The 21,057-nt window shown below is 41.1% G+C and overlaps 1 protein-coding gene across 1 annotated transcript in view; it reads right to left on the reverse strand.

Annotated features, from left to right (window-relative positions):
* The window catches only part of snx6 (sorting nexin 6), a 44,590-nt gene extending 30,625 nt beyond the window's left edge, over positions 1-13,965 (reverse strand). Inside the window, exons 1-4 of the mRNA XM_052016643.1 lie at positions 13,862-13,965; positions 13,676-13,726; positions 8,598-8,702; positions 7,005-7,115 (exon numbers count right to left, since the gene is read on the reverse strand). Coding sequence (XP_051872603.1) covers positions 7,005-7,115; positions 8,598-8,702; positions 13,676-13,726; positions 13,862-13,867 — 273 coding nt within the window. The 5' untranslated portion in view covers positions 13,868-13,965. The remainder of the gene's footprint in view (positions 1-7,004; positions 7,116-8,597; positions 8,703-13,675; positions 13,727-13,861) is intronic.
* Between the last annotated feature and the right edge of the window lie 7,092 nt (positions 13,966-21,057).

Raw genomic sequence — 21,057 nt, forward strand, 5'->3', positions numbered from 1 at the left:
GAATTATGCCATGTGTCTTGTTGTGCCTGCTTTGCCATTGAGGAATAACAAGGCTGATCTTTTATCTCAGCACAACTTTCCTGTACTAACCCCACAGTTTGATTTCCTTAACGTCCAAAAATCTATTGATGTCTGCTTTGAATATACTCCACCAGTCTCCACAGGCACCTTAGATAAAGAATTTCAAAGATTCACTCCTGTCTAGGTAAAGAAATTCCTTCTCGTCTCAATCCTGAATGGCCAACCCTTATTTTGAGACTGACTCCCTTGGTTCTAGATGCCACAGCCTGGGGAAACATTATTTTTGCATCTATGGTTTCAAGCCTCTTAAGAATTTTGAATGTTCCAATGAGATCACCTCTTATTTCTTCTAAACTCAGAAGAATATAAGCCAAGTTCACTTACTCTCTCCTATGACAAACCCACCATCGCAGGACTCTATCTTGTGACCTTTGTTGCACTCTCTCTACCACAAGCATATCTTTCCTGAGATAGCAGGATCAGATGCTTATAGAATATTCCAGTGATTTATTAAATTTCAGTCAGAACCCTTTACTTTTGTAATGAAGGGAACGTATCATTTGGTTTCCTAGTTGCTTCCTGTGCCCATACATTAACTTTCAATGATTGTCCTAGTGTACCAGAACACCTAGGCCCCTCTAAATACCATTTTTAAAAAAAGCTAATTTTTTCCCCCCATCAAAACAGATTTCATTTTTTAAACATGATAATTCCAAGCCCTCACCACCAACATAGCCTGTTAATATCCACTCAATACTCCTCTGCAACGTTCTCACATTACACTGCCAGTTTTCATTCATTGGTAGACCTGGATATATTATGCCTGATCCCCTCATCTAAATTGGTGATATCTATATCTATATCTAGAATCACCAAGCAACAAGAAGAGAAACAACAGGGCACCCAACACTGCTCCCAGCAACATCCCACTAGTCATAGCCAACCAACATTAAAAAAAAGACCTGTTTATTCAATTCTGTTTTCTGTCCATTTTTAAATCAATCCTGAATCCATGGCATAAATTATAGGTAATCCCATGTGCTCTAATTTTATTTAATAACCTCCCTTGTGGCACTTTATCAAAGACCTTTTGAAATGCTAAATACACCAAATCCACTTTCTTCCCATTATCTATTCATCCAGTTACCACTACAAAAACCCTCAAGTGTTAAATATAACTTCCCTTTCATAAATCAAGATTGACTGCCCAATCCTGTTATTATTTTCTACTTCTTTAATAATAGGTTCTAGCATTTTCCCTAGTACTAACGTCAGGCTATAGTTCTCCATTTTTCTCTCTCCCTCTTTTCTTAAATAACCCAGGTTACCTCCCAATTTGTGGAAACCACTATGGAATCCCTAGAATTTTGGAAGACGACAGTGTTTCCACTATCTTCATTTCTATCTCTTTCAAAGCCATGGAATGAAAGTCATCAGGTCCTGGGGATTTATCCACTTTTTGTATCATTAATTTCTCCAACTTTTTAAAAACTAAAACTTGTGTTTATTTCTTTGATACCTTCATTCATGCAAGAACCATTGCTCACCACTATTTCTGAGGGAATTGAGTCTTCTTAACCAGAGACATTCAAAATACACAACTTCTTTCCAATTTCCTTATTGCCAAATATAACACTTCTCTGTCATCTCAATGGGATCTACACTAACTTTTGCTGGTCTTTTTGTTTTAAAACATATCTATAGAGCCTTTTACAGTCAGTTTTTACATTTCTTGCTATACCATTCCACTTTCCCTTTCCTTATCAATACCTTAGTCACCATTTGCCAAATTCAAAAATTTTCCTAATCCTCATGCCCTTTTTGGCAACATTGGCATTTTCCTTTGATCTAATACTATCTTTAAATTTCCTTGTTAGCCATGGTTAAACCACCTTTCCTTTTTGGTTTCTGTTGTTAATTATGTATTCAGGCTTTAAAATTAGCCATTGCTTATCTACTTTCATACCTCTTACTCCAGTTTCCCTGTTGACTATAGTTAGTTCACACCTCATACCTGTATATAGTTTGCTTTTAGATTTAAAACCCTAGTTTTGAATTGAACTAAATCACTTTCAATATTATAAGATTTTATCAGATCACTCTTTCCTAAAGGCCCCTTTCCATTAAAGTTTTCCTTTAATGTGACCCCACTATTTCAGAAAGAAGGCACAGGGGTCAACTATCAACCAGTTAACCTAATATTAGTAGTAGGGAAAATATTAGAATCTGTAATGAAGTAATAACATAACACCTACAAAATAACAGGATTCAGCAGAGTCCATACGGATTTATGAATGGACAAGCATGTTTGACTAATCTGTTCTTTGAGGATGTATCCAGTAAAATAGGTAAGAGCGAACCAGAATATCTATATTTTCAAAATGCTTTCACCAAGTCCCTTAAAAGTAGGTTGAATAACAAGGTTAGAGCACATGGAATTGGGGGTAACATACTGGCAGGGATTGAGAATTGGTTAACAGACAAAGTAAAAAGTAGGAATCAACAGGTGTTTCATAGGTTGGGAGGAAATGACCAGTGGGGTAATACAGGGATTAGTACTGGAGTTTCAGCTATTTATTATCAATATCAACAGTTTCGCAAAGGGAATAAATGTCATATTTCCATATCTGCTCATGATATAAAAGTGTGGGTTTAAGAGTATTGAGAAGGATGTAACAATGTTTCAAGGGGATTAAACAAGCAAAGTGAGTGGGCGAGAACATGGAACATAATGTGCAAAATTGTGATGTCCACTTTGATGCATAAAAAAGAAAAGCAGAATATTATTTATATGTTGATACTGGGAAAAATTGATTTTCGAAGGGACCTAGCTGGTCATAAAACACTACAAGTTAACCTGCAGGTGCAACAAGCAAGATGTGTCAAATGTTGTGTCATCAGAAATTGGCTACAGTAGGGGACACCTCATACTGCAATTATATAGGGCCTTGGTGAGGCCACTCCTGGAGGAGGACTGTATACAGTTTTGGTTTCCTTACCCAAAAAAGGTATACTTGCCACAGAGAGTGTGCAACAACTAGTTAGGATGGTGGGTCTGCTGTACAAAGAGAGATTGCATAGACAGTGTGTGTACTCTCTAAAGTCCAGAGGGAGAACTGAACTCATTAAGGCACAGAATTCTTGCTGGAATCAAGAGGGTAGGTGCAGGAAAGACGTTTCTCCTAGCGAATGAGTCAAGAACCAGTCTCAGAATAAAGGGAAAGCCACTTCATACTGAACTGAGTAGAAATCTCTTCAGAAGGTGGTGATTCTCCACCCCAAGGGCTTGAAGGCTCAGACTTTGGGTTCTGGTCATTGAATTCATTCAAAACAAAGATCAATAGATTTGTAGATATTAAGGGAATCAAGAGATATGGGGATATTGCAAACAGACAGAGTGGAGATAGAAGACCAGCCATGATCTTGATGAATGGCAGAATAGCCTTGAACTACCAGAGAGCCTATTCCTGCTTTTTGCTTTATCTGTAACCATCACGACGTTAAGATCAAGACTGCCCTTTGGCTATATCATTTTTCCACATTACAATCTACGAACAATTAAGGAATCAGGATTTTAGCCAAAGGATAAACCCAAAATATTTAAAAGATTTTTATATCTCAGTACCTTTAGTCACCATTTTCCAAATGATGCCAAAATTTACAATGCCTTCATGGAAGATACAGTTTACATTAACTTATTCACATATTTGTCCAATCTTTAACTTATCTAAATGTTATTCTTTTGTAATATTACCCAAACTGATTCCATGATGTGGCCCCACCTCTGTCATTTTGCTGCTAAGGTAACCCTATCTCAGTTTTTTTTAGTCAAAGAAATGGAGAGAGCATGCAAATATGGTGTAGAGGTTGGGTCAGCCATGATCTTATTGAATGGCACAGCAGGCTTGAGAGGGCTGGATGGCCACTCCAGCTCCTGTTTCCTATGTTATGTCCATGCTCCACTCTTAACTGCTACCTTATTCCCAGTCGATCTACACACAAAGGCCTCAATATCCACTGACTTAGTAGTTGTAGATCTGCATACTTGTGAAGTTGACCACATATTACTGAGACTGGAGGTTCACATGCATCTTCCTCCAGAGACCTTTCTTCTGTTGTCAAGTAAATGCTGAGATGAAATATCAAGAGTTGGTGCATGTCTGGAGTCAGGGTTAAGAGTACTGGGCGGGGGGGTGGGTCCAGAGTCCACGTCGATTACAACTTCAATGTCAGTTTCAGCCTACTTTGACAAGTTAAAACTGACATTGAAGTTATTATATCTATGGAGGGGTAAACCGCTGAATATCATTGCTATCAGAGTTTTTTTTTGCTATCTATGGGAAAGCCCTGCTCCTATCCCTCACTAATAATGAGGACGTGGATACCCAGACATTCATGAATTGCAAGCACACATTAAGAAATAATGAATTAACTAATTTTACAGATTTAGAAATGTTTTCATGATTTTGCGCCACTGTGTGATTAAATCTGTTAAAGGAAATGGTGTTTGCTAAATATGGCAATTTCTGCATAAAACTAAAATCACCAGAAATAACTGCCAAAGACAATTTTACAACTTTCAAGATATGTACTTTCAAACAAAATAGACAAATGCAGAATTTAATTAGTACCATATCCCACCATGTACTCTATATCATAACATTTAACATTAGAACATAGCTAGTAGCTTAAATATAGTCCTACATCGACATTTATTATGACACAAGACCTTTGGCTCATCAGGTCCTTATCATCTCTCAAGAGAACAATTTCATCGACCCCATTTCCTCTTCTGTACTGTCCTACAAGGTCTGCAACTTAATCTCTCTCACACTCCCATCATGTCTCATTTTGATTCTCTTGTCACTTACCTGTATTAAGTAGTAACTTAATGCATCAGCGATGCTGGAGGGAAACAAAGCTCTAGGTGGGAAACCCATGTGGTTATGCAGACAGTCAGAATCTAACCCATGGACCACAATGCCACCAATTGAAGGATTCATCGCAAGTTTTAATTATCTGCAGTTTAATTGATTACATTTAACAAGTTTCTCACCTCCCACAAGCTTAGGAATTAAATTTCTGATATGCTACAAGGATGCTTTGTTTTGCCCTACTCCAAATCAGATGTACAAAAAAAGGCTACATTTCGATATTCTTGCTTTAGGAAATAACCATCTTGGTTTTCCCCTCACATTTTGAAGAGTTACAAGCTGACTTGGGATTTCACAGATGGCTGAAATTTTTTTCAAATGCTACCTGCTGGGAAGTGGATCAGTGGAGTTAATGTAAATGGACTAGGTAATTTTGGTTTAAAGAACAGAAATAAGATGGAGGGAGAGATAGAAAAGGGGAGCCCCCCAATCATAATGTCACAATCAAGCAGGTCTACAGCACTTATCAGTGCAACTGATTGCAGCATCTAATTCACAGATGCTGGACCCTTTATAATTGCATCCTGATGGCAATGGGAGTACATTAAAATCAATGTTGGGGTGTCACTGAAGAAAAAAAATGTCCCAGTGGGGACCCTTCAATTCACGCTTGGTTCCTGACTTTTTGATAACTTGCTTCAAAACAAAACATGGAGTAATTCAACCGGTTTGTCAACAAATTGATACTTCGAGTAATTTTCCCATTTCCTAATATTTTAACAGAGTCCTAAAAGTTCAAATCTTTCAATTAAAATTGTTTACATAAAATGATAAACAGGAAATATTTAAATATTTATAAAAATGCAGTATAACTGTCAACAGCTTCCCGTCTCTCTTCTCTCCCCCACCAATTCTTCAAGGCATCCCTGTACTTTAGATTAGTTCATTTCATTTTATTTCCTTTGCTCAAGTTGTCAAATCTGCTTAATTGCCATGTACTAGTGGTCCATTTTGCTCCAGTAATTGTTTAGAAAAATTATAAATGCTAATTGCAATCCAGATTACATGTTCTCCCTTACCCAATTATTTCAGGGAAATCACTGTTCTGTGGGAGAGGAAGATGAGACATTTTTATTGACACTGTCATGAACAAAGTTCATCAGTTAATTCAAATTTTTCTTTTCATTTACTGTTTCAAGAGACAGATTACCCTGGTACCTCGCTTAGTGATGAGCACTAAAAAAAAAAGTCATTATAAAAATTACATAAATAATAATGCGTTACAGACAACACTACTTTTCTAGGAATATGGCACAAACCTCTGCCCTCTCCACTGCTGTGCCAGGAACCTGAATGAAAGCTCAGTCTTCCATTGGCACTCCCACAGCATTGATATAGTTAGTAATCTCATTGCCACATGGCTTGATGTAGAGTGAGCCACCAAGGCAATGTCCCATGGCTACCTGCGAGAGCTAGTATTGGAAGGGCCATGGCAACTGGTACTGCTGCTTAGCACTGAGATGCATGGTGCACCCTGACCAGCACAGTGAGTGCAGGCATTGCTGGGAACTAGGATTGGCAGCATTTGCTCCACGTTGACAGATCCTACAATCTCTATCATTATCTCCCGTAAGATGCAATGGATGCTGCCACCTCCCCCTCTTTGTTTGGCTGCATGGCTCTTCCCAGTCCAGAGATTTCTCTTTGACAACCAGCTCGATTGTTGCCATGGCAACCAGGGCACACCCCTGGACCCCACATCTCAGCTCTAATCAGCTGCAACACTCACCCCAGCCCTCACAGCCAGCCACTGCACATTGCTTCAGTGTTCTACTCTATTCCAAGCCACTGCTCCACTGCCGCAAGAGCATCAGGTTCCAGTACAGCCTGAGCAGATGCATTTTTTAAGGAACAGGTACACGTATCTGTGAGCATTCAGACTACAAGACCAAGGGTACAATGATGAATCATTACTTGCGGGGTAGTGCTAAGTGGAGTATCAGTATATCTATACAAACTTTAAACTTGGCTCAGTTAAAACATTGATAGTCAGTAAGATAAATAATTTTTCTTTGTAATAATTAACTATTCAATTTCCAAAACACTCACAACATAGCCAGCATATTCTTCATTTTCAACAAAAGCATCATGAAGCCAGACAAATTCTTCATGCTGACGAACTACAGAAAATTCATCTTGTTTGAAATTAGGTAGAGTACTCTGTAAGGATACAAGTACACAGTAAGTCACAATTTATCCTTACACGTTTTTAAAAGAGAAAAAGGAAACATATGGTAGGTGCAATAAACCTCACAAATTTACCATTAGCAAAATGTTGACTTGTATAATTGCCAAGAATTTTAATACAACAGACTTGTATTTACAGTTTAAAAAACTAACATTGGTGACAAAGGGCAGTAAGTAATGAATGGGCTCAAAACAAAACACAGGCATAGTTTGAGATAAATGTTTGGAGTATTCTAAAAGCAGGGGAGAGCAAGGAAGTGGAGGATTAATGGAACATATCACTCTCCAATGGATAAGTGGAGACAAGAAGCAATCCTGAATCAGATGATGTCAGCTAGATTATAAAAATCAGACTTAAAGTAAAAAAAATTGGCATTCATAAAGTCCCTTTGACAACCCAGAACATCCCATAGAATTCTGCAGCCAATAAAGTTGTCTTGAAACATAATCACCGCTGCATTGTAAGAAACAAACAAATTGAAGAGACCAAACTCCCACAAACAGCATTGTGATATTAATCAGATAACTTATTTACATGTGAAGTTGATTGATGAACTCCATACCAAGGATAGCTCCCCTGCTATTCTAATGCCTGGGAATAATGTCCACGAGAGAGTGAACAGTTAATTATTCATCCCAAAAGCAGCACCCTTGATACTGTGATACTCCCATCATAATGTATTTCAGTGTTCAAGCTAGATTTCTGAGCTCCAGTCCCTGGTGTGGGCCTTGTATCCACAATATTCCAACTCAGAGGAAAAATTGTTGTTTACCGATTTGTTATCCAAATCAGACTAAGGGATATTTTAAAACACAGATAACAATGCTGAAATCAATCCACAGGGGTTTAAGGGGCAAGTGCAGCAGGATGAGGACACAATTGAACTTTGGATTAGCTAAATATTAAACATACAGTATTTTACTCATTTTTCATATCAAAAGGGCAAATAACTTGAATTTTTATTTTAAATTTGAAGCTGTAATGATTTTTAATGTGGATTGATTTCCTTTTGCTGATCACAAACAAACTGTAAACAATTTGATTTTAAAAAAGTATCTTAAATTTGTAGATCAGAAATAAAATTATCTTAAATAACTTAAGCATTCCTGACACAAAAGTGCCCACAAACTATAAAATTAAGAACATCTGAAAACTTTTAATAAGGATGCAACATAAGCATAGACCATTAGCGCTTCAAGTCAAATTTAAGTGTCCTCACTTCAAAGTGGGTTGCATACAGCAAGTCAGTCACTCATGAAATTTGTAGCAGCACCTGAAAAATTCAGGCAAGAAATGTAAGTATTGTGATTTTTTTTGGAGGATTACATTGCTGTAGGCAACAATTAAAACTAAATAGAAAGCAATTACAGCAATTATATACAACAGAATATTAGAAAATATAAACACAGATTAGTTAAAGTGCTCAGTTTTCATCTTAAATTTAATCCCTTTACCTTTGTGTGAACTGTAAATTTAACTTTATCTCTTTCACTAAGAGCATCAGAAATGTCAACCTGAAGAGTGCCATCTGTTTGGAGATCCACATTGACTGGTCTAGACTGAAATGGGAAAAATAATTTAAAACTAAGCTTCAAAATGTACAAAGAAATTGACAATATTATTCCATTTAAAAAATAAAAGTAATGTAGAAAAATGTGAATTAATACACTTTAGGAGTCAGAATTGGGAAAAACACAAATCTTAAATGGTAAATTTCAAATGCCACAGAGAAGCACAAGGAGTTTGGTTGGAGATAAATGGGTTACCAAAGATGGCAGGACAACTACAATGAAAAGGCAAATGGACTTTTTTTTAAAAACCTGGGCATTTAAAAGCCAAGAGCAGCAACTTGGACTTTAATTATTTGATAGTAGTGTATATGGCTTTGGATTCATCCATTACAAAAAAGATATAAAAGGAATGCAAAATGCAGAAAATGTATTCACTGGAAGCTATCAAATATGAGATAATATAATTAAGAATTATTCAAAGTTGGGATTTTATCACGAGCTGAGATTATTGAGGTGTTGAAAAGCAAAACACTACAGATGCCTCAAAACTGAAAATAAAAACCAGAAAATGCAGCAAATGCTCAGCAGATTGGGCAGCATCATCTGCAGAGAGAGAAACAATGTTTCAGTTCGACAATCTTTCACCAGAACGTTCTTATTAAAAAGACCAAACTGAAATGTTGACCCTGTTTCTCTTTCCACATATAATACTGCCTGATCTGCTGAGTATTTCCAGTGTGTTTTGTTTATATTTATTATTGACGAGTGACTAATAAAGGAGATCTTCAAAATTTCAAAAGATCATAACCAGTGGTGGAATTATTTCCATTTACTGACAACAATAATAAAGCAATACAAATGTTGATAATCACAGTAAAGGATCAAGTGGATAGCGTTTGCATCAGTGGCAGTTAGAATACGGAGTTCTCTGCTTCAGACTCTTACTGAAGCAGGATCCATGAATTCAGAGGAAAATTAGGTGGCTGCTAGAACAACAATGACTTATAATAATAGGATGGTGAAGGATGAAAGCAGTCAATGAGAAGCGCAGAATCAGACTTTGTGTCCCATGTGTGGTAAAGCACTGACATCGACTTGAACAGGTCTGATTCTACACAGGCTTGCAGTGAGTATTTATATGACGATAACCTCAAATCTAACAACAACTGCAAACATAAAAATGAATATAAAGTCAATGTTCCGTTATTACTTTGAAAAATCTACAAACAATGGCTTCTGTATGCTCCGAAATATCATTTTCCTCCAACAAAACTCAAACTAATATTGAAGACTTTTATAGAAGCGTTATTCATCATAATTTCCACAGGACTGCCACATTAAATCAACATTTTTGCAGTAACCATTATCCTTAAGCAGAATGTAGTATTACCTTTTACACCAAGGCAAACCTCAGCAGTAGCCCAACAAAAAGAAAACATTTAAGATTTTGTAATGTACAAAGTATCCATGGCTGTATTAATGAAAGGAAATAAGCCAATAAACTAAAAATATCAATACTGTACCTTTAAAAACCCACAGATGTTCTCCAGTTGGCAACTTAACCAACAAAATTCAGATTTTCAAATAAGTCAAATTTGTAGTAATTATTAAACACAGTTTCCTTTCAAAAGCTTATCCTTTCTGGCAGTCCTCTGGATTCTTGTCTTGACTTTAAATTAAGTTGCAATCCACTTCCTGGAGAATACAGTTGAGACTATGCTTCTCAGGAATGTTTATCAGACAAAATGAGGGGCCAAGCTGAGATAGATGAACAAAAGCTTGTGAAAGAAGTAGCTTTTAACGACCACTGTAAAAAGCAGATATCAGAAGTGGAAAAGTTTGAGGCTGAATCAAAGAGAGATGGAGTGCATAAGAGGTCAGAATTGTACAAGAGGTCAGCGAGGAGTTCTCAAAATATTGTAGGGCTAAAAGCAATTACAAAGATAGTAGGGGACTTAGAATATATGAACAGAAATTTTAAAATCAAGAAATCCAGAGAAGCCAATATTAGTTAGCAAGCTCAGGCTCTAACTAAAGATTAATAAATGTGTTCAAACAATACAGAGGTATTTTATTTAAAGTGTATTAAATGTATTCACCAGCTATGATAACAAATTAAAATGCACAGACAACTCGAATGCCATACTTGACTTAGATCCATCTTTGGAAACTAAAGGAAGGCAGAGAAATGCACAAAGCTAATTCACAGATGAGGATTCTTCCCTACTTTATCCATAAATTTGAAGAAACAATAAATGATAGATTCCAATTTTATAACAAAGACAAATATTTGGACTGCACTGTAAAGAACTATTTATTCTGAAATACCTCCTGAATACCTTTATTCTCTGCTGGAAGGAACAAGAGAATATAAATTTCACCACTGCAAAAAATTCCAGTAAGCCACCTAAAGCACACCGTGTTGGACAGTAAAAATGTTTTTTCCTCAAATGTCATGTCAAGAAAAAGTTTGCAAACTATATCCATCTTATCTTGATTCAACAACTCAAAGCCAGTGGTACAGGTCCTCCCAGGATACAGCAGGCCTCCGTTCCTGTGTTCTGTTCATAATCCGAACAGTTTGCAAGTTGGAAATGCAGCCGCGAACGGAGTTCCCATGTGGCAGAAGATGCTTGCAGCCCCGCAGCAGCTGGCAAATCCATATCACCAGTCTCCCACATGCTGATTCATATGTATGGGCTGTACACAGGTTGGACATTCGTAAAGGGAAGATCTGTATTAACAACTTAATAACTGAATTCAAAAGCAGTCATGTTTTTCCTGGAAGGTACACAACTCCTCTGAATCTATTCAGTCAATGAAAAAGTTTATCTGATGATTAACAGAGAAGCAATTACCTTTTTATTGAACATTCTATTCACACTGACTTGTACTAAATGCAAGGAGATCAGTATCTATCAACAACCTACATTTATCATCAGCTTCACTGCATTGAGAAAATATCCCATCATACGCAAATATAAAGTTGTCACCAAAAACAGTTACAAAGGAATAGTTCAAATTCTGGAGTGAGTACGATGGAATAACAAAAATCATAGCTCAGCAGATCAACAGGATAATTCAGATCCTGATCATTATTCTATAGAAAATCACTACTCTGCCATCAGATCATCTGAATTATTAGATCTTTTGACTTCACTACTCCATGGAACTTTCCAGACATGAATGCCTCCAGAAACCTCAACAAGTTTATACGTCAACTCTTAGCTAACTTTAAAACACTGCCATTACCTGTTTATTAATTTGGCATATTATGTTGAATACATAAATTACAAAATATCACTAAATAGTTTCTCTTTGTTTACTTTTGCAATCATGTTTTCCATAAATTAGTTGATCCATTTCCTTACAACTGAGGCCATACTTAAAAAGCTGTGAAGAACTATGCGACATAAATGCTATTTATTTCATGTCACAAGATCTGGACTCAATTAATTCCTTTCGAAGCTGAATAAGCCATACTTTTCTAACTTTCAATTCATTCTAAATAAGAAATCAAACTTCCATCTCTTCTTTCTACCACCATCAAGGCTTGACAGTTGCTTAAACCTTGAGAGAGTGACTGGAGTCAAAGTTAAACCTTAATCAAAGCATTAAGCATGACTTCCCTCAGACTCAAGTTCAATGCTAATTTGGCAATATAACCAGACATCAAATTTATGCTGTTGACTGCTGAACAATGGACTCTGTTCATTAACATTGTGCTTTTTTTTAAACATCATGTATTTTACCAAGCTTGACTTATGGATTTGACTTCAGAAATCTTTAGGCTGATAAGATACTGAGGAAGTCCCTTAGTCTACAGCTCTAGCAGGAGATAAATCAGTCAGAAAACAGACAACCACAGACAATGAATCTGGAAGGTTTACAAACCCAACTGTCATTCTTACCAGTATGCTTTTGGAATGTGCATTTTGATCACTTGGTGAAACTAACATTTATTTTTAATACTGTCTTGATATTTAGTAATAAAATCTTCAGCAAAACAATACAGCCAATTCAACTCAGAAATTCTAAACGATGTCTGGTTTCGAAAACTTGTACATCTATTCATTATGGGCAAATTCAATGTCAGTCTTTTTTGTTTACTTTTTATTCAGATTTGTGCCAAACCTTTCCAACATGTTGTCAAGCCAAATCATCCCAAAACACTTTAACACCTTGCAGCCAATGAAATATTTTTTAATTGTTGTTATCTGAAAAACACAGCAGTCAATTTACACACTGTAAACTTGCACAAAAAGCAATACAACAACAACTAGATGATGTCTTTAGCATTGCTGACTGAAGGGAAAAGAATAACCACAGCACCAGGAATAACCCACTCTTTTCAGATTTGAAATAATGCACCAGATCTTTTACTCGAGAGGACAATAAGGACCTCAGTTTAACATCTAATCCAAAAGACAGCACTCTCACGCAGATTTTTCACCTTTCTAATACAAGACCAGAACACACAACCTTCTGATTCAGAGATAAGAGTCCGAGCAACTCTGCACTGGGAGTGCAAATAATTTTTCAGTTTAATCTTTGTGGTTACATTTGAATTGGTTTGAAACTCAGTTGAAGTAGGTGCATAGACTGAGAGAGCTGAGTCCCTGTCCCCCCCAAACTCTGTCTTCTCCCAAAATATGAAGCTTTCTAAAGGCAAGGAAAACAATACAACAGCTTTCTTGATTCTTTCTCTAAACTAGAATAGGCATTAATTTCTTTAAGCAGATTTGATAACTGTAACCCCGAATCAATTCCAACAACAAATAACATGAAATGCATCTTACAATAATATTGTGCCAATCGAGATCCAAAAAATAAAAGAAACCTACATGATACTTAACATTGTTTAATGGGAAATAATTCGTGCACAGTTGCAATTGGCAGGAGGCAAGTTCACCTCTGGAGGTAGCAGCTAGGAAGGGGTTGAACATGATTTATTTCCCCTTTAAGGCCCAATCGAGGGCCCAATACAGGAGAGCTAGAAACTGAGAACGGCAAAAACTTACTCCTCTGTCCTCTTCTGACAGGAAGTCGGGGCCATCGTCCAAATCTTCCTGCTAAATGAATGAAATATAAATGTCACTGCACAAGTGAATACTGACATCCGCGCCCGAAACGAAAATCACTCAGGGAAAAAAAAGTGAAACGAAGTGTAGGAAACCGTAAATGGGACAAAATTAAAGGACACCTACCATCATGGCTGCGCAGGAGAGCCAGGGTCACGTGACGCGCAGGGAAGCCCGTGACGCTACAAACAGGGAGGCGGGGGCTCCTGGAGCTACCGTTTTCACTGGGTGCGCGAGCACCCGGTTCGATGCACGCGCGCCGTCTGCACGCGCGCGGGCGCTCCCGGGGCAGGGTGCACGCGCCGTCTGCACGCGCGCGCGCGCCCGGGCACCCCCGGGGCAGGGTGCACGCGCCGTCTGCACGCGCGCGCGCGCCCGGGCACCGGCCCACCTCGCTGAGTGGCAGGGCGCGAGCCGGCCAACTTCAACTGCCGGGACTTTAAACTAAATGGTGGGGGCGTGTTCTGGAGAGGGGAAAGTTAAAGGTACGACGAATGTGTAGGATATGCAACTAAGTAATATTTTAAAAAATGGGTAAGAATCTGCTATCTGACTATTCGGAAATCCCGATGGTTCGGCATTCTGACTCACCAGGTAATGTTTGGCGCGCTCCCTTCCCTCTCACCCGGGTCTCAGTACCCACACTCCATCTGAAACCCCAGGGCCCCGATAGCCATGCTCCCTCTAACATACTAGGGTCCTGGTTCCCAAGCTCCCTCTAACACATTGGGGTTTCCTTTGCACTCAAACAGGTCCTGGTTCCCACGCTCTCTTTCCACTCAAAAGGGCTCTGGTTCCCATGCTCCCTTTCAACTTACCTAATTTATTAAAAATTATTATATTGTATAATATCTTAAAACCTGAATTTAAAGTGTTCAGGTATTAATAGAAATAACATCCAATAATCCAGAAAATCTACCAATCCTGCATCATCAAAGTCCTGAGCATGCTGGATTATTTGAGTTTTACCATAATATATTGGTAAACTGATTTATTATTGTCACAGGTAATGAGGTACAGTGAAAAACCTTGTTTTGCATGCCATCCATACAGATCATTTCATTACAACAATGCATTGAGGTAGTAGAAGGTAAAGCAATGCAACATGCAGAATAAAATGTTACAGTTGCAGAGAAAATGCAGTGCACACAGACAATGAAGTGTAAGGCCATAATGAGGTAGATTGTGAGGTCAGAGTCCATTTTATAGTACTAGGGGTGTTGTCCTGAATTTAAGTTCCCACTCCTGTCGGCTGCAAAGTAACACAGTGCTGCAGATTAATTCTGTTAAAACACATTTATTAGCAGTATACTGCGGGAGAATTTTTTTAATTCAAAATAAACTTTATTCATAATAAAAGACAAACTATATACAATTACAAAACAGTGCAAACCTTTACGTTCTTGTACAGATCATTCATTAGTGTTACCTTTTTATATATATAAAAAAAAACAGCACCGATGCCACACGTGTGGCTCCCTGGAAGCTACCCGGTCCTGTATTTACAATATTTAGGGGCTTTCTCGCCTGTCCCCGCCCCTCCCTCTCCAGTGAAGAGCCCTAAACCGTAGTCCTTCCCGCCGAGCCTTTGCGTTGGCTGCACCCAGCTTCAGTGCGTCCCTCAGCACATACTCCTGCAGCCTGGAATGTGCCAGCCAGCAGCATTCCTCTACGGACATCTCACAGTGCTGGAAGACCAACAAGTTTCAGGCAGACCAAAGAGCGTCTTTCACCAAGTTGATGACCTTCCAGCAGCAGTTGATGTCCGCTTCTGTGTGTGTCCCGGGCAACAGCCCGTAGATCAGAGAATCCTCTGTTACGCTGCTGCTGGGGATGAACCGTGACAAGGACCCTTGCATCTTTCGCCACACCCTCCTCGCAAACCTACAGCCTGCAAAGAGGTGGGCGACCATCTCGTCCCCAGCGCAGTCCTCCCGGGGGCAGTGCACGCTGGGAGTGAGGTTCCAACCATACAGGAAGCATCTGACTGGGAGGGCCCCTCTCACCGCCAGCCAAGCAAGGTCTTGGTGCTTGTTGGTGAGTTCTGGCGATGACACATTCTGCCAGATGGTCTGGACAGTCTGCTCAGGGAACCACCCCACAGTATCCATTGAGTCCTTCTCCTGCAGTGCCTGCAGGATGTTCCGTGCTGACCACTGCCTGATGGACTTGTGGTCAAAGGTATTGATCTGGAAGAACTTTTCCACGAAGGACAGGTAGCGCGGCAGCATCCAGCTGACTGGGACACCGTGTGGCCATGGGGCCAGGCCTATCCTTTGCAACAGCAAGGACCGGTAGAACCTCGGTACGTAGTGACACTTGGTGCCCACATAATTGGGTTCCACGCACAGCCTGATGCAGCCACAGATGAAGGTGGTCATCAGGAGGAGGGTGACACTGGGGACACCTTTACCCCCATTGTCCAGGGACTTGTGCATGGTGGCCCGTTGGACCCGCTCCATCTTGGATCCCCAGATGAACCGGAAGACGGCGCGGGTGATTCCCAAGCCAGAGGAGCGAGGAACAGGCCACACCTGCGCCAAGTACAGCAGCCCTGAGAGCACCTCACACCTGATGACCAAGTTCTTCCCAGTTATCGATAGGGAGCGCCGTTCCCACAGTCCCAGTTTCTGCTTCACCTTCCCAATCCGCTCCTGCCAATTTTTGTTGCACGCCCCAGCCCCTCCGAACCAGATCCCCCGCACCTTCAGATAGTCAGGCCTGACGGTGAAGGGGACAATGGATCAGTCGGGCCAGTTGCCGAAGAGCATGACCTCACTCTTCACGCGATTGATTCTGGCCCCTGATGCCAACTCAAACTGGTCGCAGATGCTGGTCAATCTGTGAACTGACCTTGGGTCCGAGCAGAAGACGGCGATGTCATCCACGTACAGGGAGGTTTTCACCTGGGTGACCTCACTGCCTGGCAACGTCACCCCTCTGATGCTCTCGTCCTTCCTGATGACTTCGGCAAAGGGTTCTATACAGCACACGAACAAGACGGGAGAGAGGGCAGCCCTGCCTGACTCCAGACTTGATGGGGAAGCTGTCTGTTTCCCACCCATTGATTTGGACTGCGCTACAGATGTCTGTGTAGAGCAATTGGATCCAGTTCCTGATTCCCTCCCCAAAGCCCATTTTGGAGACCATGTCCAGCATGTACGTGTGTGATACCCTGTCAAAGGCCTTCTCCTGGTCCAAGCTGACCAGGCAGGTGTTCACCCCTCTGTCCTGCACGTAGGCGATGGCATCCCTGAGCAGCACGAGGCTGTCAAAGATCTTCCTGCCAGGTACAGCATAGGTTTGGTCCGGATGGATCACCTGTCCCAGAGCAGACCTGACCCTGTTGGCAATGGCCTTGGACAGGATCTTATAGTCCACATTCAACAGTGAGATGGGTCTCCAATTTCTGATGTCTGCCCTCTCCCCCTTCTGCTTGTAGATGAGGGTAATGGTGCCCTTCCTCATAGACTCTGACATACTGCCAGACTGAAGCGTAGCATTGCACACTTCCAGCAGGTCCGGGCCCATCCAGTCCCACAGAGCCGAGTACAACTCCACCGGTAAGCCATCGCTTCTGGGAGTTTTATTCGAATCAAAGGAACGGACGGAGCCAGTCAGCTCCTCCAGGGTCAGTGGTTGGTCCAGACTCTCCCGCTTGCTGTCATCTAAGACCTCCGTGATAGAGGACAGGAAGTTCTGGGAGGCGGTGCTTGTCTGTGGCCTTTTTGTCATACAGACTGGCATAGAAGGATCTGCAGATCCTTAATATGTCCGTCTGCAAGGATGCTACTAAGCCATCCTCTTCCTTAAGGCTGTGGATCACAGAGCTCCCCCTGTGCACCTTTTGGAAGAAGAAACGTGAGCATGTCTCATCCTGCTCCACGGAGCGAACCCTGGATCGGAAGATAATCTTGGAGGATTCGGAGGCATGGAGCTGGGCTTGCCAGCTCTTTGCCTCTTGGAGTTCCTCCCTCACATCCACCCCCCTCGACTGCAGAAGGAGGAGTTGCTGCAAGTCTGTCTGGAGTTGGCACAGTTCCCTCTGACTCTGTCTTGCTTTCTGGACCCCCCTGCGGATGAAGAACCTCTTGATGTTCTCCTTTGTCGCTTCCCACCAATGCAGAGGGGAGTCAAAGAGGGGTTTCACGGTTCTCCAACCTGCGTAATCCCTCTTTAGTTCCTCCATGCTCTCTGGGGTCAGCAGCTCATGTAGAGTCTTTATCAGAGGTATCCGCAGTGCAAAGCAGCAGACAGTGATTTATACAGATATTGTCACACACAATTAATGAATTCGGCTCCACGAGTTTCGGTCAGGCCTCAGAGATCCCGAGACAGACATCGCACCTATTATCCAACATAATTGAGTTATAATCAAGGTATCACCCTCATTGTTTAGGACAAGCCTCCCACTTGTTGTTTATTGCACCCAGCACCCTTATTGTCTAGCATAACTGGTCTGCAATCAAGGTTTCGGATACACTAATTCACACCTATCCATTGAGTCAGCAGCTTGCGTGCTCTTGCTTGCGAGGTATTTTTCCATCAGCTATATGCATGGCTACAGTTAGTCACAGTTTTTAACCCTTTACTTCCTCATTCCCTCCTGTTATCATTACATTATAATCTGGAGGGGCACCAAGAACGGGGCCGAGGGCAACAGGTATTTAAACAGGCCAGCACCACACAGCATGCTATAATAATAACGATTAACCCCACTGCTCCATGCAGCAGGTATGATGCCCACGATCCTCCTAGTAGCCACCCCAACCAACCCACCCCTCCTGTAAGCCCCTGTCTAAAGCTATCTACAGTGGCATGCAAAAGTTTGGGCACCCCGGTCAAAATTTCTGTTACTGTGAATAGCTAAGCGAGTAAAAGATGACCTGATTTCCAGAAGGCATAAAGTTAAAGATGACACATTTCTTTAATACTTTAAAAGCAAGATTACTTTTTTATTTTCATCTTTTACAGTTTCAAAATAACAAAAAAGGAAAAGGGCCTGAAGCAAAAGTTTGGGCATGGTCAGTACTTAGTAACACCCCCTTTGGCAAGTATCACAGCTTGTAAACGCTTTCTGTAGCCAGCTAAGAGTCTTTCAATTCTTGTTTGAGGGATTTTTGCCCATTGTTCCTTGCAAAAGGCTTCTAATTCTGTGAGATTCTTGGGCCTTCTTGCATGCACTGCTCTTTTGAGGTCTATCCACAGATTTTCCATGATGTTTAGGTTGGGGGACTGTGAGGGCCATGGCAAAACCTTCAGCTTGTGCCTCTTGAGGTAGTCCATTGTGGATTTTGAGGTGTGTTTAGGATCCTTATCCTATTGTAGAAGCCATCCTCTTTTCACCTTCAGCTTTTCTACAGACGGTGTGATGTTTGCTTCCAGAATTAGCAGGTATTTAATTGAATTCATTCTTCCCTCTACCAGTGAAATGTTCCCTGTGCCACTGGCTGCAACACAAGCCCAAAGCATGATCGATCCACCCCTATGCTTTACAGTTGGAGAAATTCTGCACCCTTTTTTCTCCAAACATACCTTTGCTCATTGCGGCCAAAAAGTTCTATTTTAACTTCATCAGTCCACAGGACTTATTTCCAAAACGCATCAGGCTTGCTTAGATGTTCCTTTGCAAACTTCTGAAGCCTTTTGCAAGAAAGAATGGGCGAAAATCCCCCAAACAAGAACTGGAAGACTCTTAGCTGGCTACAGAAAGCATTTACAAGCTGTGATACTTGCCAAAGGGGGTGTTACTAAGTACTGAACGTGCAGGGTGCCCAAACTTTTGCTTTGGGCCCTTTTCCTTTTTTGTTATTTTGAAACTGTAAAATATGGAAATAAAAAAGTAATTTGCTTAAAATATTAAAGAAATGAGTCATCTTTAACTTTATGCCTTTTGGAAATCAGGTCATCTTTTACTTGCTTAGCTATTCACAGTAACAGAAATTTTGACTAGGGGTGCCCAAACTTTTGCATGCCACTGTATCTGCTTCTGAATGTCCTGAATGGCATGGGAAATGTTGTAGGAATACCGGGTCTGCTGGGCATAAAGTCGAAGCTCCGCCAGTCCCTGGTTTACTGCCTCCAGGCCCTTTATGGTACTGTTTCCCAGCACGGCCAGTCCACAAATAAGGTAGTTCCGGTTTTTTGCGGCTATAGTTCCTGCCGAACCCCCCATAGGGAGAGTACTCAGAAACCCATAGCCTAACGACGATAAGAGAGATCCCAACATAATAGGATCCCTCCAGTCCTCACAGAACTCCTCACTAACTGGCTGCGCCACAAGTATTCAGACATGAGCCTTCTGGGGGCAGGGGACCGTGACCGGCCCGATCATTCCTATTGCAAACCAGGCTGACAGAGTGGGGGTGGTGGTAGTGTAAGTACCATTAAAAAGGAACACATACCCTTCCTTGGCCCGGTAACAGGTTACATTACCCGATTGCTGTGGACTGGGCATCTGGGAATACCAAGAGATTCCAACAACGTTTCTCCCATGCTCTCTCAGGTAATTCTCCCTGGTTAGCCATTCTAAAGAGACATTAGACAATTTCACATGGGTCCCGTTCCCTTCCCCACAAACCCATCGCTCCCCTGCAAGTAACGTAACACACCTAGTGGCGGCACACTCACACCTAAACCATCCCCCTCCAAATCCACATTTTTTCTCTGTACAAGTGGTGGTGGCACATGATATCGTGTGCTGTATAATCGCTATCCCACAACCCCATCCTTTATCGGTGAAGCAGCGGGAGAAGGACTGGTGGTTGATTGTGCTACTAGGACCTGTTACTGTTCTTTGCGAGCATTTACCCAGCAGCACCCTCCCGTAAGTTCCCGTCTGCCCAACACACTTTGTTTTTGAGTGTTCATACGTTAAAAGAGCCCTGGGGCTCCAGCTTGGTGTGGCTACAAAAAGACCTTCCACTGATTCTGCCAAGGGGTAGCAAACAGTGCGATTCCTATGTAGTTGCATATGTGTTTTGTAAAACAAATTATCCTCTAATGCCCACGCAAGAATACCAGTAATGATAAGGAGTCCAAAATTAAGAAACATCATTTTCCTTCCGGTGGCCATCGTTTACAGTCACTCAGATGAATCCAGCGTTCCTGGCCCTGTACTTTCACAGCTGCAGGAGTCTGGAGTAGTATCTGGAAGGTGCCTTTCCACTGAGGTCCCAGTTTAGGGTACTCCCAATCCCGTATCAGTACCGAATCTCTGATGTCCAGGTCAGGCAACTCCGCATCCTGTCCTTCCAGTGGTTTAAAGGCACTCTCCACCTGTGAATGAAGAAACTTTAAAGAGGCCGTAAGTTGTCTGAAAT

The sequence above is a fragment of the Pristis pectinata genome, chromosome 1, assembly GCF_009764475.1.
Source record: "Pristis pectinata isolate sPriPec2 chromosome 1, sPriPec2.1.pri, whole genome shotgun sequence".
Classification (NCBI taxonomy): Eukaryota; Metazoa; Chordata; class Chondrichthyes; order Rhinopristiformes; family Pristidae; genus Pristis; species Pristis pectinata.